Source organism: Ambystoma mexicanum, chromosome 13 (assembly GCF_040938575.1).
Source record: "Ambystoma mexicanum isolate Mex_15411 chromosome 13, UKY_AmexF1_1, whole genome shotgun sequence".
NCBI lineage: Eukaryota > Metazoa > Chordata > Amphibia > Caudata > Ambystomatidae > Ambystoma > Ambystoma mexicanum.
Genome location: NC_090938.1, coordinates 54778733 through 54797456, shown reverse-complemented (window position 1 = coordinate 54797456; position 18724 = coordinate 54778733). Strand labels below are relative to the sequence as shown.

The 18724-nt window shown below is 39.5% G+C and overlaps 1 protein-coding gene across 1 annotated transcript in view; it reads right to left on the bottom strand.

Annotated features, from left to right (window-relative positions):
• Positions 1–13148: 13148 nt before the first annotated feature.
• The window catches only part of LOC138520839 (interleukin-20-like), a 42475-nt gene continuing 36899 nt past the window's right edge, over positions 13149–18724 (bottom strand). The window contains exons 5-6 of the mRNA XM_069633192.1: positions 17314–17388; positions 13149–16502 (exon numbers count right to left, since the gene is read on the bottom strand). Of these exons, the coding sequence (XP_069489293.1) occupies positions 16428–16502; positions 17314–17388 (150 nt within the window). The 3' untranslated portion in view covers positions 13149–16427. The remainder of the gene's footprint in view (positions 16503–17313; positions 17389–18724) is intronic.

Genomic DNA, 18724 nt, shown 5'->3' with positions numbered 1-18724 from the left:
TGATGCACTAGAAACCTACCAAATGCGACACACCAAAGGGTCACCTATGAACATATGGGAAAAAGTATAGAAGCACGTGCTTTTCCACTGCTATTTCCTACTGGCAAAGGAGGAAGATACGATCATAGACCCACTCAGATTACGGCATCAGAATACCGCTCATTACGAATGTATTCTCAAGATCCCCGATTTAGACAAAATGTGGAATACATATTCCACCTACTCTTTGAAAGTGAACTAGCAACCCTATGCTACGGAGTTGCACACATTTTGAAATCTGGAACCCACTTTCAAAATATGTCACCTACGCAATTAATACAAAAAGTGCAAGAAAAAGATGAGGTTTTACAATCAAGTATTACAAATCTGTTTGCAAACATGCGTGGTACAAAAGAATACTGGTTCCAACGGCACGGAGACGTACGTTGTATGATCAGAAACCTTGGACCACCGACTTGGTTTGTTACACTAAGTTGTGGAGAGTATGCATGGTAAGATTTACATGAGGTCCTACGCATATCAAACAACAATTAAACCAATATAGATATACTAACACCTGGAGAACTTTGCTCTCTAGATCCAGTTAATGTGTCAAAATATTTCCATCTTCATTTCATTGCTATGCTACACTTTATTTGTAATAAAACTGTTCCTCCCCTCGGAGAAGTGAAACACTTCTTTTGGTGAAAAGAATACCAAGCGAGAGGAGCACCACATGTTCACATGCCTTTATGGATCAAAGGTGCACCTAAATTTGTTCACGACAGTGATGCCTCTGTTTTGCAGTTTATCCAAAAATATGTCACTTCTGAAATCCCTTCACAACGGACACATAGTGATCTCCATGGACAGATTTTACAATTTCAAAGACACAAATGTGGCAAATATTGTCGTCGCAAATACAAAAGCAAAGAGAAATACTACACCAAATGCCTCTTTGCTTTCCCTAGACCAGTTACAGAAACAGGTCAAGTCAACAACTTCATCTCTTCAGTTCGACTTAGTGTTAAAGGTAAATCACCTAAGAACATGTATCACATAAAAAGAAGAGAAGAATAAAAATATATCAATGATTACAATGGAATCATTACCCTCTTATGGAATGCAAACATATATGTGCAGTAACTTGCAGACAATTCCACTGCAGTTGCACGATATGTTACAGCCTACTTAACAAAAGCAGAAAAAACAGAGCTTCAAGACCTCTGGAATGACCTATCATCAGACAAAACACTATCTCAGAAATTGTACAGCCTAGGCATAAAAATGCTCTCTCATAGAGAATGTGGCGCCTATGAAGCGGCAGATCGTTTAACCGGTACTGCTTTGTATGGAAAATCAGACAACATAGTATGGCTAAGTCTTGGTCCTGTTAAATCTAGAAAAAGATTTCTGAAATCATATGAGGACATAGAAACAATTGTCAGAAATGATCCCAACAGCCAAGACATTTTAAAAAACAATTTTCTGGACACATACTATCCGAACAGGAGTACCACTTTGGAAATCATGTGTCTATAACACATAGCTCAAAACTTATACAAAAATAATATAAAACCCGATGAAAGCAAAGGTAGATATAGAGTGACAGATTGTGAAGGCAGCTTAGTGAAACTTACCAAACAAAGCTTAATTAATCATGTCAAATTGTCATTAAAAACTCCTCAACAGAAAGAACTATATTACATGTCTGCTACAACTTTTTAAACCATGGAGAAAAGAGGAAGAGATACTAGATAACTATGACTGGTATGAAGATGCTTTCAAAGCAAATGAAAGCGCTATCACCGATGTGAACTTTACGCAGTACAAAACAATGTTGCACAATGAACAGCAACACGAAGAAGAACTTCAGGCCCAACTAGATAAGGACACTTCCAACAGTAGTCAACCTTCTGTAACAGGAAGCCGCGAACCACTAGGACAGCCACTAATAGCAAATGAGGCAGATTAGCTATGACAGAAGTGGAAAACACCATGTGTCACTATGAACAAGATATAGAAGACTTAACTGTAATACAAGCAAAACTTAACAAAGATCAGTGCACCATTTTTGAAGAAGTAACAAAACAAATTGCACATGGTGTACAACACGAAAATAAAGAATGTACCTGCCAAAATTACAAACCTATACTGCTGTACGTCAGTGGTGAAACTGGGTCAGGAAAAACATTCTTAATCAAAATCATCAGCAAGTTCCTTCAACAACTGACAAACAACAAACTGTCAGCTGTTGTAACTGCCCCCACAGGTTTAGCTGCCTACAACACAGGCGGTGTCACTTTACACCGATTACTACTCCTTCCAGTAGAACACCAAAACAAATTAGACTATTACAAACTTTCTGCAGAAGCTGCAATAGAACCACGCAGAGTATTAAAACAAATGAAAATGCTACGAATGGATGAAGTGAGCATGGTCTCCAACCTAATGTTGGCTTTGATTCACCTCAGATTGCAAGAAGTACTTAAAACAAACTACGAATAACTCTTTGCAGGGAAACACATTATCGTTTTCGGATATCTTCTACAAATGACGCCAGTGAAAGGTGAACCTATTTTTAAAACCTTGGGACACAAACTCTGCCGTAAAACTGTTGGCAGCAAAGGAAATGTCAACCTTTGGCAACATTTCCAATACAGAGAATTAACAGAACACATGCGTCAATTTGCAGATCTCACTTACTCCAACATTTTAAAAAGTATTAGAGTTGGTGTACTATCTCAAGAAGCACAAGCAACATTGATAAACCGGCACATTCATGCACTTTATGGCGATAACGCATGTGCTACTGATGTTATGGAACAATTAGCGCACAAAAATGTCAATTCTATGGCCTTAATGCCAACTCTTGCAAGCTGTTTCAAATTCAATGAAACAATGTTAAAAAAAGAAATGCAACCAGTAATGGAAATTTGCACCACAGACAAACTAGACGTACATGTTATGACACTACCCATGTGTGAGCAAGCCACAACAAGACTAAATACCTTAGAAAATTCAATCTCCAACACAGCTGGGTTGGAAAAAATATTAAAAGTATCCTTAAATTGTAGAGTAATGCTTAAACGTAACCTTGACGTGGAGCAAGGGCTAGTTAATGGGGCACTGGGTACAGTTGTTGGCTTTAAAACATACCCACGTGACAACAACATTCAGTTTGTCAATATTCGCTTTGACAAACTTTCAGATGTGAAAAGGATAGGCCGCTCAACTGCTCGATTCCTTGTCTTCAAAGACATGAATGTACGTAGAGAACAATTTTCTCTAACTCTTGCATAAGCAGTCACCACTCATAAGTCCCAAGGTTTTACCCTAGACAAAGCATTGATAGATATTGGTAACACAGTCTTTAAAGAAGGCATGAGCTACGTAGCACTATCACGCTTACGTACACTTGAGGGTCTATTTCTAATCAACTTTGATTCAAGTAAAGTAAACGCTGATATTCATTGCATTTTAGAATACAATAGACTACGTTCACTGTACACCCCCCATCTGAAACAATATCCTGTTCCAGAAAAAGTAAAACGTGGTAAAAGAAAACAAATTCAAACAGAAACGTAACAGAATCTCACAGCAAATCCTTCAAAGAAAACAAAGGAAGGTAAAGGTTCATCAATTACCACGAGCAAAGAAAAACCTATTAGGTAAAGTAAATCAGGTACTTCTTCAAAGAAGGAACAGAAACTCTGAAAAAAGTACTCAGAGACAGAACTAGCTGGTCCATTTAAATTTTCAAATTAAACTGGTGTAAGTTGCTATGCAAATGTAGCAATGAATATTCTATTTCAATTGCCACCAATTGTTAACAATATTTACTTACACAGTACAGACCAATTGTGTTTGCAAATGTTAGTCCTTCATAGAAACCCAACAAACAATACTGACAACACATACAGTGTTCACGGAATAAGACAAGAATTGGACTACTGTACTGGAATGGTGAGATTCACTATAAACTCACAAGAAGATCCACACAAATTTCTAATGTACTTACTACAAGTACTGGAAAACAAAAGCATACCTATTATTGAAATCTTCCAGATTTCATACATGTGGAAACATACATGCACTCTCTGTAGCAATGTGATACAGGAACAAATCCCAAATGAGCGATTTGTGTGTGTATCCATACCTATTTGTGAATCCATTCCATTTCAGCAACTGGTACAGAATGCAAACCATGGAAGATTATGTACTATGTGCAATTCAGATAATCACTCCACCTTACTGATACAATCACATAGTGCCTACATAATACTTATGCTTCTACGTTACAGTGCAGATGGTACCAAAAACAACTGCAAACTGACTGGATTCACACACGGTCAAGTGTCACTTGGGAAGAAAACCTTTACAACAATAGGTATAATCTACCACGCAGGAGCTACAACCAATGCAGGTCACTACACTGCATACATTAAAAAGAAATGTGGATGGTTTGAATGTAATGATAGCACCATTACTCTAAAGCAGAGATTGCCAGCTAATCTTACAAATGTGTATTTCATCTTCTTAAAGCCAAAATGTAATAATAGTACTAATGTGTACTTCAACATTAAGAAAAATTCAAGTAAAAGACTATAAAGAGTTAGAATACGCCAACAGGTGTATAACAACCACACAGATAAATGAATACCACAGATCCGTAACAAATAATGCACAGTTACAATACGCCAACAGGCATCTAACGCTTTTAAAAAATCTGCAACAAGCCAAAAGACATAACATTAATCAGAAACAACAAGTAAACACTCAAAGGAAACAAATAACTAGTTTGTAGCATAGCAAAGAACGTTTTTTTTTAATCCGACAAGGATTTTTTTCCCCAAACCCAGGGATTTGACAAGCAAACACAGAAACTGAGCAAAATGCACAGTACACTGGTTTGTAAACTAAATATGAGGGTAAAAAAAAACTAAAATGCCTATTATACAATGTGATAAGTCTTTATAAAATATAAACACTAACATGATCTTTTCTTTTATCATAGAAATTAAAAAAGGATATATCCGCCAAGTACTAAAGTCATGTAAGAAATATATGGAATCGCAATAAAGTAAACATTAAGTATAATTTCACACATGTCGTACATATTCAAATCTATATGTCTAATCTATGGCATTAATATGGTGCAGTGGCTGTAGGCAGGGCCTAGCGTCTTGGATGTATAACCTACCACCTACACCCTGCGGCCAAGCAACCAAGACTATAGGTCCTACCCACAACCATCGCAGCATATCAAAACCATGGTGCTTATAATTTCACTACTTATAAGTTTACTCTTGGGTGCATGGTCTGCGGCCATGTACCTAAGACTCTAGTCCGTGCACACAACCACCGCACCACAGCACACCCATGCTGACTTATAACCTCACTGCTTATGACTTCAGTCTTGGGTGCATGGCCTAAGGACATGCACCCAAGACTCTCGGTCATGGCCAGAACCACCACAGCATATCGCACCCATTGTGGTTTATAACTTCACTACGTATAAATTTGGTTTCAGGTGCATGGCCAAGACTGCATGCCCTCCCCACAACCACCTGAGTGATGTTCCATTCTACGTGTGTATCTATAGCTGTGATATGCTGCAGTGGTTGTGGCCAGGGCCTAGAGTCTTAAGTGTATGTCCATAGATATTTGAATGTATGGGTGTGCAGTGGCTTATAACTCCAGTGCTTATAACTTTGTTCTTGGGTGCATGGCCTTAGGCCATGCCTTAGGCCATGCACCTAAGACTGTACACGCTCCCCACAACCATCTGATCGATAAGCAATACTAAAGGTGTATCCATTGCTGTGATATGCTGCAGTGGTTGTGGCCAGGGCCTAGAGTCTTGGAAGTATGGCCTACGGCCATGCAGCCAAGACTCTAGGCCCTGGCCACAAACACTGCAGCATATTACACCCGTGGTTGCTTATAAATCATTAGCACACCCATAGAATGAAACATTGTAACTGCAGCATGTACTCAATTTGCACCCAGAACTCTAGGCCCTCCCACACCTACCAGATACATAATTGATTGTATGGGTGTGATGTATGAATGTGATATGCTGCAGTAGTTGTGGGCAGGGTCTACACTCTTGGATGTATGGCCTACAGCCTGCAGCCATGCACCCAAAAGTCTACATCCTGCCCACAACCACCGCACTATATAACACCCATGTTGTCTTATAACTTCAGTGCTTATAACCTTGTTCTTGGGTGCATGGCCTTTGGCCATGCACCCAAGACTCTAGCTCCTGCCCAGAACCAACACACCATATCGCACCGATTGTGGCTTGTAACTTCACTACGTATACATTTGGTTGCGGGTGCATGGCCTTTGGCCATGCACCCAAGACTCTAGGCCCTCCCCACAACCACCTGATTGATGTTTGATACTACGGGTATACCTATAGCTGTGATATGCTACAGTGGATGTGGCCAGAGGCTAGAGTCTTGGGTGTAAGGCCATAGATATTTGAAGCCCCTTTTCGATGATCTAGATGGTCTGGGTATCACCTACACGAACTATACTGATGATACCCAGATCCACATCCCACTGACGGGGGATTATGACAAGGATTTGGCCTTTGTAAATCAAGTGTACCTCATCGTCCAGGCATGGATGGCCTCTCATGGTCTATGCCTTAATGATGATAAGACTGAACTCCTCATCCTAGTCACCGCACCTAACGTAAATAAATTAGGCCAAAATGACTCCTCTCTTGTCATTTACAATAATATCATCACTGTAGCTAAGGAGGTTAAAACCTTAGGATTCTATTTAGACTCAACGCTCACCTTCAAAAAACAAGTCAATGCCATGGCTTCCGCTACATCTTATAGATGTAAACTTAATTAGGGCATCCAAACCGTTCCTCTCACCAAACAACTGTAGCACTCTTGCCAGAGCACTGATTCTATCCAAGTTGGATTATTGCAACTCACTTTACGCAGGCAGCAACAAATACATTACAAATAAAATTCAAATCCTACAAAACAATGCCTTAAGAGCAGCCCTAAGCCTCCCGAGGAAAGCACACATCTCAGAGACTAGAAGATTGCACAATTGGCTTTCTACAAAAGATAACATTATCCTTAAATCGGTCTCTCTGACCCATAAATGCTTACACCAAATGGCCCCTCGATATTTGATAACGAGATTCACCAGACCGACTTCCTGCCGCCCCTCTAGAAAGGCCAACTCAAACCCCCTCCTTGTCCCAAGATTCAAACGTACTATGTCTGGAGGGAATAGCTTTCCTGTCAAAGCAGCACAATTATGGAATTCCTTACCACCTTATCTTAGGGAAGACCTTCCCCACCCACAATTCAGATACAATACCATCCGCTGGATCAAGGAACATGACATCTAATCTCTTCCACTGCCGTGCCTACTGTAAATTGTGTATAAATTGTATATCCCCTCACCTCTATGACTAGATATATCTACAACTTGTAAATTATGTATATTCACCTAATGTATCCTTTGATGTTCTGGTACAAATGTTTGATTCTTCCAACACTGTAACCCAGTTGGATTAATTTACTGCGTGCTCTGTAACTTAAGTTTTACACTCCCCCTGTTGCTTTGCGCTCTGCTACCCACGGGTTAGGTGCGCTTTACAAATAATAAAACCAACCAACAAACAAACATGTATGGGTGTGCAGTATATAAAAACCATAGTGGCTTATAACTCCAGTGCTTATAACTTTGTTCTTGGGTGCATGGCCTTCGCCCATGCATCCAAAAATCTATGTCCTGCCTACAACCACTGCACTATATAAAACCCATGTAGCCTTATAACTGCAGTGCTTATAACTTTGGTCTTAGGTGCATGGGCCTTCGGCCTTGCACCCAAGACTCTACGTACTGGCGACACCTAACACAGCATATCGCACCCATATTGGGGTATAATTTCTCTGCATATAAATCTGATCTTAGGTGCATGGCCTTTGGCCATGCAACCAAGACTCTAGGCCCTCCCCACAGCTACCTGATCGATATGCAATACTACGGGTGTATTTATAAGTGCAGTGCTTATAACTTTGGTCTTGGGTGCATGGCCTTCGGCCATGTCCGATGGGCCCAGGTACCTGCTCTCCCTGCCACCCTCCTGCACTGCCTCCCGGCCACTCCGTGCACTGGGGACTGTATCTGTACCCCCCATTTTTCTTCTTTTTCTGCGCTTATCAGACTTACCCAGTCTGCTGCCTTAAACACAGCACTTGCCACTTGCTGGCTGCACTACCACTGTTTATTGCCCCCATTTTCTATTTATTTTTTTATTTATTAGTATTTATTATTATTTATCTGCTTTCCTCTGCTCCGCACTTTCCACTCTCCCGCCTCCATGCACTTTTTCCCTTTTCCCCTTCCCATGCACTTGCGCTTTCTCAATGTCACTGGGCCTAGTAAGATAGTTGTTGTGTTGTGTTCTCCCATGTTCCCCTCCCTTGCTTAGTCGCGCTCTGAAACACTTGTTTATGAGCTCTATACAAATAAAATATATCATATCATATCTAGTACAGCTTTCACTTTCTCGAGTTGGGGTTGCACACTACCATTCCCTACAAAGAAAGCGAGGTATTTCATGGCTGATTTGGCCAGTCTGTGTTTAGATGGATTGACAGTTTGGACAGCTTCTCTGAGAGCTCTCATAATAGTAAAGAGATGGAAAAGGTGGTCTTCCCAAATTTTACTTGAAATGACGATATTGTCAATATAAGCTCCACAGAAATCAGAGTACGGTTGTAATATTTGGTCCATAAGCCGTTGGGAAATGGCAGGAGCCCTGTGTAAGTCAAAAGGGAGGACTTTGAACTGAAACAGTCCTAGGGGTGTCGAGAAAGCTGTCTTCTAATTATCAGTCCATACACTGGGACCTGCCAGCACCCTTTTGTTAAGTCTAGGGTTGATAGAAAGATGGAGTTTCTTAGTTTATCAATTAGGTCATCGATGTATGGCATGGGATAAGCATCAAAGTTGGAAATGTCATTTACTTGGTGGAAATCTATGCAAAACCTCCAGGAATGGTCAGGTTTGGTGACCAATACAACAGGGGAGGACATGGGCTTGAAGAGGATTCGATAAAGTTTGCTCTTAACATTTTATTAACTTCCTCAACCACTATCTGTTTGTGGGCTTCCGGGAATCTATATGGTTTCAGATGAACCACTTTTCCCTTAGGTGTTTTAATGCAGTGATAGGTGCCTTTCACACTTCCGGGTTTCTCCGAGAATACATCGGGGAATGAGGCAATTCAATATTTTAAATCTTCTTCTTGTTGACTAGATAGCTCTTGAGGAATTAATTCAAAGTTGTCTACGTCTTCTGGCACCAAACAGGCTAGTATCGTGGCATTTGTGACAGACGGGTTTTCCTTCCACTCGTTTAAGAGATTTACATGATATAGATGGACCTTCTGTTGCCTGTAAGGTTGTGTTACCTTATAAGTACAGGTTCCTTTTTGGGTTCCAGTATTTAATATGGCCCATGCAGCTTAGAGACAAGCTTGTTTTCCGAGGTAGGCAAGATGACCAATGCTTTTTGTTCTACGAAAAACTATCTGAAGCTCACCTTTTTGTCATATGAATACTTTTGCTGGATTTGGGCCTTTTGCATATGAGTATAAGCTAGATTTCAAACAAGTTTCATATGTTCTTGCAGTCTGGTAGCCATCTGCGAAAGGGCAATGGGTGCCTCTTCTCGTTCTTCCCAAGTCTCCTGGAGCATGTCCGGGAGATGCCTGAGGGGTTTTCTCACTGCAAGCAGTGCCCAGGGGATCATACGGTCTCAGTCCTTCCCATCCTCATCTACCAACTTTCTTTGGATCATTGTAAGCGTTTTATTGAATCTCTCTACCAAACCATCTGTTTGAGGATGATACACGGAAGTTCGTAAGGTGGTAATATGTAGTGGTTCCTTGACAGCCCCCTTAAGCTTGCTCATAAAATTTGAGCCTTGATCCATTAGGGTTTCCTTAGGAAAACCAACCCTGGAAAAATACGGTAGGAGGTGCTTTATAATTTGGTGAGTGGTGTTGTTCCGCATGGGAATGCCTCAGGGTATCTGGTCGCGTAGTTGACAAGTACGAGAACATATTTGATGCCCAGTCTAGATGTTTCTAAATGTCCAATGATGTCCATCCCAATTCTTGAAAAGGGGACTTGTATGATTGGCAAAGGATTCAGAGGGGCAGGCAATGGGATGTGAGTACTGGTTTTCTGACATTTCTCACACATCTGAACAAAGGTTTTTATATCAGCATGGATACCTGTCCAGTAGAACTTCCTGCTGATGTGCGCCTGGGTTTTGGATTGTCCTAAGTGTCCCCCGGTCAGATGAGAATGTGCAATCTCAAGCACGATTTTTCGGTGGGTTTTGGGGATTACTAACTGGGGTTTACTCAAGCCTTCTGTGGACATTTCTTTTCTATATAGGAATCCTTGCTTTAAGAAGAAGCAAGGGATACCTTCTCTACACCCTAACCATCAGGAATTGCTTGCAAAAAAGCCTCAGTGAGGGCTAGGTCATTTTGCTGGGCAAAGGCTAGGTTGGGATGGATGGTAGGCTCTTCTCCCCTATTCTCTTCAGTGCTTGGTGGTTCATCAACTTCCCCAAAGCCTAAGGTACCTCTCTGTGTGTCTTCTGGTTCACTTTCTCTAAAATGGGGAAACTTATAGTTTTTTTCAAGAATCCCTTGGGCGATTTTGTCTCCACGATGTACTTCAAATGGGATTTCGCCATGTTCTGTTAGAGAACCCTCATGCCTCCCGAGAAGTCGGGATCGATGGTGCCTGCTAGAATGTCTATACCAAACTTCCAGGCCAGGCCAGATTTTGGGGCCAATCTTATATAACACTCAGTAGGGGGTATAAAAACGAAGTCTGCAAAAATGATTCCTCTTTTCCCAGGAGGGCTTAGTAGCTCATCTAATGCTACAGATATCGAAGCCTATTGATTATTTTGTAGAAACAGAGGGGTTGGAGGCTCTATGACTAAGCTTCTGGAATTGTGGGGTTCCCCAATTTGTTACTATTGAGTCACATCACACTCCTAACACCATATGTAACAAACAGATGGTGGCAGTAGTAAGACCGACACAAGTGACCAAGGGTGTGTATTGAACTTTTGCAAGGGGCTGATGAATGCCCATCTAAACCTAAATCTAAGAAGGGAGCAAGCTACGAGCATCAAATAATAATAATGCAGTCCTAGGGAGTCTTGTCAAATCAAAAAGGGCCTATAATAAAAAAAAACTATGCCAATCCTTAACACTAATTTACGAATAGTCTGGGGTGAAGTTCATTAAAAAGAAAGAAATATTCTCAAAATGATATTTCAGGATGTTCAGGCTGTAGGCCTCCTTTCTGCACATTTTTAGCAGGGGACAAGGCGGTTTGCTCAGGCAAAACGCACACTCTAGCTTTGATGGCACAAGGGTACAGTTCTATTGTCACAGTTCAGGACCTCTTATATCCAAGTCTCTTTGCTCCTTGCAAGTCTCTTGACTGAGAGGGCCTGGTGTACACAAAAACAACACGCAAATGTTCTTTTCCTTTTTACCAGTAATCAATTTGGGCGTTCGCCCTGGGTCCCCCTCAGCCGGGCTCAGATCCCTTTCCCTTGGTCAATTAGTCTTCCTCAACCGGGCTCGACCAATTTTTATGTACTTTATTTAAACAAAGGGGCCTGTATTCTTCCCCACTATATACAAGGCAGTCAAGAGCTCAGGATGGACTGTTTGGATAACACTCCTGGAATATTAATGAGCTCAGGGAAGCATTCTCCAAACTGACCCTCAAATTAGTGTTTTTTGTTTTCTGGCGCTATAAATTCTTATGTTTAAAACTGGTGTTGCTGAATGATTGGGGATAATAATAATAATAATTCAGCATTTATACATAGCGCCACGAACCCTCAGGTAGCTGAGCGCTGCTTATAATTACCCACGGTGTGTGGTGCTCATTTATCAACCTCACGGATCTGAAAACAAGCACTCTACTCGCTGTGCTATTGGACCAGCATAGGGGAACCTTTCCTTTCAGCCTTATGACATGCCAGTTTGTCAAACCAGTGCAACACTGGTAATTTGTCATTGATGTATTTGTATTTTGATCCTATAAAGCATATTTTACAAAGGAAGTCCCAAACTTGAGGTTTCAAAACTTAAAGAGGATCACGCTGCCGCAAATAAATCATACGAAAGACATTCCATAATTGTCTATTCCACAGGTCCAAGTTTGACCAAAGTGAAAATATTTGTTTAACGATTTTAAGGATTCTACTTCGACCCTCTCACAATTGCAAAATCTTACAGGGTTCTTTCTGAAGGATGCAAATAGAGTCCAATACATGATTGTGAGCCTCCACTAGAGGCAATGAATCCGAGTGAAAGTTGTGAAGTAAATGTTCACCACATTAGCAATAGCCTTCAAGAGTTATGGGGGAAACAAACCTTTGTGCATAGTAGGATAGAAGCATCACAATGAAAAGTTCTCAGGGACACAAAAAATCAAACATTTGAAATTGTCATCAACCCAATTAAAAAAGACATGGTATGATGTAAAATATCCACAACTAATTTTAACGGTTTGGGTCTATTTGACGTAATCACATTTGATCACATTTATTTGACCTTTTTTCAGTCTAAAATGCAGGGGGAGACCCCTGCAGCCCCCCACTCCTCCTCAACTTAATCTATACCCTTACCCACCTCATTTATATATTTAATTACAATTGGCTGAAAAAAGGTCAGAAAAATGTGATCAAATGTTTTAGGTCAAATGTTTTCAGGTCAATTATGCTAATACCATTTTAATGTGTGTTCCTTGTCTAACATACATTGTTTATTGGCATGTACATGCCCAGAACGTTCTAATTCCAGTTGTTTTTTCATGCAGTGTTTGCACGCTACTTGCTTTTTTAGGGCTTGTAAATTTTACTTAAGAAAAGCATTAGTAAATTGAAAACTTTATTGCATAATAACACTTTGTACATTGAAAAAAACAAGTTGTCATACAGTGTCTCATTCCAGCAAAAGTGTAAATAAATAAGCCAAAGCCAAAGGTTATTATTTTAATTTTTATTTATTTTATCTAGTGCAATATGATTTTAGCCCAAACCATAGAGAACGCTAAACAACTCTTCTTACTGTGGGTGGTTTGGCAGTAGTAATATAGAAAACATATTTATTCTTATAAAATATGTAATACAATTTAAATGTATAATTCATCATCTCACAGATGTCTGAACAATAGTAAAAATAAAACAAATATAAGTTAAGGGATCTTATAATTATGAAGTGCAAGGGGTTTAAATAATGGCAAAGGTGCAATAAGTATCTTTTGATACACATTCAAGAATATAGTAAAATATTACATACAAAGGCAATATACAGTGAACATAGTTAAATATGGCATTACAGAATACAAATAAATGTTAAATATGTAAAACACTTGAAAAACAAAATTTTAAAACACTTCAAACACAAAATTGCACTGTGCAATAGCAGACCTTATTACAATAATTATAAAATGATAACTAAAAATGTATTCATAGCAATTCTTCATTCACTGGTCAATAAATCCCTTGGTAAGGAGGATTAGGAATATTGCATTGAATCATACGTAATAAAGACATGGCATGTCACCAAGGTGTCTCTTCATATAATTCATGCCACAGGTCGAGCGAGTCTATAATGCCATGTGATATGCCATATCTTAATTATGTATTAGGTTCAACATACATTTTTGTTATTCTTTCATCAATATTCCAGTAGTCACAAGGTGTCATGCATTTACAGACAATACAGAAAAGAACATTTAAAAAGTAATATAATAAAATATTTGTATAAAATGTTGTGTATGATTGAATCCCAATTAACTGTGTCCTATTTGAAATTTAGGATTGCATATAAGTTATAATATACATTACAAGATAACATTTTTTATAATAAAATCTATTTCAAAAAATACTTCTCATTGACAAGTCACTCATTGGTTTTCATACATGAGCTAAAGCACTCAACCAGCCTGCATTCAAATATTGTAAATCCCCGGGGATTTTATTTCCATATTAGTCTTCAAAGATAGAGCGTCTTTATAAGGCAAGGGCTCCAACAGGACTCACAATATGTTATTATGTAAAGGGCTAGGATTAGTTTAATAGATATTGCTTAGTTTCATGTTGTAGCACTGCAAATCTTTATAGCATATGCAATACATATTTATCGTCAAGGTTCGTTTACAAACCTCCCCAAAAAAGGATTAAACATGTATCAAAATAATATAGTGAATCATTAAACTTTCAAAGCACTGAACTGAGCCTCCTTTACCAAAAGAATTAGAATATACAAGACACATGTATCTTCTGTAGCATGCACATCGTGAAGGGACTCTTAAATTGCTCTCCCTTAAATATCTTTAGATAGAGGGAAAGATGCACCCAGAACAATTTAATACAGATTATATAATCCACCATTTCTTCAAGAAGGTTAATTAATTAATCTTTTATAATGTGCTTACTACCAGGGACCAGTCTCTAAACACAGACTGTGATTGAACCTGTGTTGCTCTTTGTCCTGAGCTATCCTCTCGGCCCAACATACAGAGATTAAAGGTCACGTGTCTTTAAATGTGTTGCTGTATGCTGAAGTGACTTGATATTTCTAGATTAACTGTTCAGTGGCTAGTTTCTGATTCCTGCGCCCCTCTCTCTGGTCATTAATATGATAAATATATTTGAAATACAGGCTGGTCTATTGGCAAATTTTCAACATATTAAAATTCCTTAAAAAAATACATTCTTTATAAAATAACTTAACAAGCATAATTTCCATGAGCCCCAAAATAATATCATATTATTAAAATAAATGGACACGACAATAAATATTGTTGTAAATGGTCAAAAGTGCTTCCAACTGTATGCAACCAAGACAACACAAGTACAATTTGCGCGACTTGACAGCTGATATAGACCTAGTGTCATTACTATGTAGTCAGACACTGAGAGGAGGTAAACTTGTGTACAGAATTAGAGCATTTTCTTCCTAAACAATAATATCTCCTCCCAATAGTTGCAAACATGATACATATACTGAGATTGAATGCAGGTGTGGGTCATCGTGTTCCAAACTCTTAAAATCCCTTCCCAAACATTGTAAACAGGATAAATACACAGTTAGAAAACACTGAAAAATTCACAAAAATGCAATGTATAAAAAAATCCTTCCAAAATGATACACAATGTAGTTTAACTACATGGACACCATTTTCCAAAGTCACAAAACAAGCATATTACAAACCATTCAAAATGTTAAAAAAAATATATATATATATACAATTAAGTGCTCCTACCTTTACATAACAATGATAATGTGAGTCAACCAAGTGGTTCGTGACTGTTTAAGAGACATAGGTCAAGCGCCTATATCCATGTTGGGAACCCCAAAGCGGCTCCACAATATCCTGTTTATGTATAGGGTAGGAATAATATATTCTTAAACCTTAATTCCCAAATTAAATCGCTGTAAACATGGTACACACACAGTGAATAAAAACTGTAAACTTCACAAAACATATAAATAAAAAACAAACATAAACATTTTAACTTCCCAAGCACTGAACTGTGAAACTTTCGACATATGCACAGCATAATCTCACATAATAACTTAGAGTGTCAGGAGATAATATAACAACACAGTAATGTCCACAGAATGGCATCTTCACGAATAAATACATATATTTCTAAATCTTGGTGATGTGTGAGTTTAGCGGTACCTACGCATTCATGACAAAATACAGGTATGCCTACCTCACATTCCAAAGAAAACCCAAGATCACACATGGTTGAGTATGTGTGTGTATGTGCAAGTGAGTGCACACGTATGCATATGTGGCATGAGCAGGTCACATATTTGCATTGTGCATGTGTTCAATTTTAGACATGGACCCCTCAAAGTGTATGGAGTTTCCACAGGGAATAAGGGGGACGGCCCAGTGTAACAATTCCCTTTTAGCGTAATATACTATTTCTGCACAACTAAGTTACACACCCCCTTTTCAAAGTTATGTTCGTCTTTGATGACCTTTTCATGACCTTGTGCTTGAGAATTATTCAGCCAGAAGCTGAACAGACTTCATGCCCCATTAAATGTCTTGATAGTTGGTTTCTGTGACTACATAAAAGACTTGGGGGATTGTTAGAGTTGTGGTGGTGTGATCTGTAAAGTTTTATCAGGAATATATTGTTCTACTTAAATAAATAAATAAATAAATAAATACATGTATGTGTTTTGGGCAGGCAGCTTTGCAGTTGAATAACAAATGTATTCAATGATGTTCATCATAGGCACTTGCACTTTCTGCACGGTATCCCGGACTGCCAGATCTCCAAGTGGCGAAGGCGCTATGGACGTCTGATGCTTCCTATTAAAGTCTGTCTAGCCAGTCGAGGAGGACATCCAGTTCGCCCAGGGCTTTGGTGGCAGCCAGGCTATGATCCACCTGGGAATGAAATAACTGATTTGTTAACAATGCTTATAATAAAATGGTTACATAAGAATACTTTGTGATTTAAGTGCATCGGTCAACTCATGAACAGAAAATGGTACCATAAAAGAACACACAAAGCAGTGCTCCGAGCATAGAACTGAATGAAATTTGAAACCATTTTTGTCTGACTAATGAATGTGAAGAGTATTGATTTCACAGCTATAGTCCACGTAAATTAGCATATTTATATATTAGGGCCCCCTAGGGTGACACTAGGCATTAAATCAATCGAACGTGTAAACATAGCAAATCAGGACATGATTTATTTCTGAATGAAGTGTGGTCGACAACTACATGGTTTCGGCTCAGAAATAAAAGCCTTCATCAGGAGAAGGAAACACTACCAGGGAAAGGATTGCTATCCCAAACCTCTACCACGAAGTTAGTGGTATACAGGTATAACACTGCGTCATTTCAGCCCTTTGTTTCACAGGATATTGTTGCTTATAGTATGGAAACACAGGAAATCAGCTATAGATAGACTAGACAAGTGGGTGCATTGATTGGCCGGGATGATGTGTGCTGGAAACCTAGATAGTACGCGTGGGACAAGAAGGACACATGGGACAGGGGTGATCATGGTCGAATGTGGTGGTAATGCGCCATCGGCTGTACATGCCAGAGAAATAAAACAGATACCCTCACAAGCCAACCGCATCAAGTTAGCCACAAACCCATTGAGGCTTTCCTCTCACTAATGTCTACCAATTAAAACCCCTTAAATGATCCCGTTGCGCACATTAGAGTGCACAATGAAACTTACTTTATCAAAATTGTTTAGGATCGCTTCGTATTTGATTCTGGAAGTTTCTGCGCAGTTGCAAGTCATGTGGTCGTGCTGGGAAAAGAGGATGGAAGCACTTTAGAGAAGATCCGTCACCAACATGAAACACATCTTTATAATGAAATCACAGAGAGGTAAATTGTCTCCGCTGTAGACCACCCTGTATCATCGGCAACCCCATATTTCTCCTTCTCCCCACCACCAGACTTCTCCTTTTATTTTATCAGGAAACATGTGTGCATTACAGATGTTTCCATATTCTAAACAACATATTGACTGAGTCATGAAGTATCTTGTTTTTGGCATATATTTTATGCTAGCCATATGTTACATTAATGTTGGGTGATTCACAATTCTTTAAGGAATTATCTTTAAATCAATGCTCTTCGAAAGTGCATTAAGTTGCATTTCAGTCATCGAAAGAGGCTACCATACACCCATAATTGGTGCTCTGACATGGAGTGCCTCTACTAAGGAATGTGATTAACATTGTCTTCTCTGTCCAAAACATTTTTACCACTGCATGACCCTTCTAGCTTCACATGTCCTTCAAAGGTGCACACTTTCACACCTCTTTCAACACCTTGAATGTTCAGGTGTAACTTTATTGTGCTCCAAGTATGTGCATGTTTTGTAAATTGCTGAAAAGGTCCACTTTAATCGGTGTGTAATTTCTCCGGTCACCTTGAAATGTCATGTAAAGGGCTCTCACATCGTGTCCTTCTGATACTGTGGTTGGCCTCTCTGTTCAGAAAGGACAGAGGGGGGTGTTGGTAGTCAGGTAGCGGGAGAGGCAGATGTGAAACCTCTGGTGTTGATGGGTGCAGGTTGGAAGTACCAGAGGTCTGAAAGCTGTTCTGCTTCTATTGATTTGCTTGAGATACTTGAGAATATGTTATCCGAAAGGGGGGGAGGGGGGGTGTCCAAGAGCGGATTGGTTAAAACATATTTGACTGGTTAGCAGCTGTGGTGTGGGGTGGGGTAATAGGGCTGGACATTATCAAGATCACAGCTTAATCACTTCTTGATTAATGTAGATGTGATAACCCATAGGCCGTGCATGGAGGATTTGGGTCTGCACTGTAATGTGGTAGCAGATTTTTGAAGGGAGTTGGTACATTAGAGGAAAAGGGGAGTAGGCTAATCAAGAATACAAGTAGAGCAGGGACGTCACGTACTGTTAATTCAGGGTGGGGTCAAATGACACCACTTCCTGTGATGTCACCAGAGGTCAGGGGTCGTGTGATGTCACTTCCGCTACCCCTGGCATTTTGGTGAAGTGATGTCCCTGCAGTAGAGGGTGCAGAGGAAATATTGGGTGCCATCTCGCCAGGTAATTGGCACCAAACAGGGAAACGATTATTACTTTGAATTTCATTTTGGTTTTGCG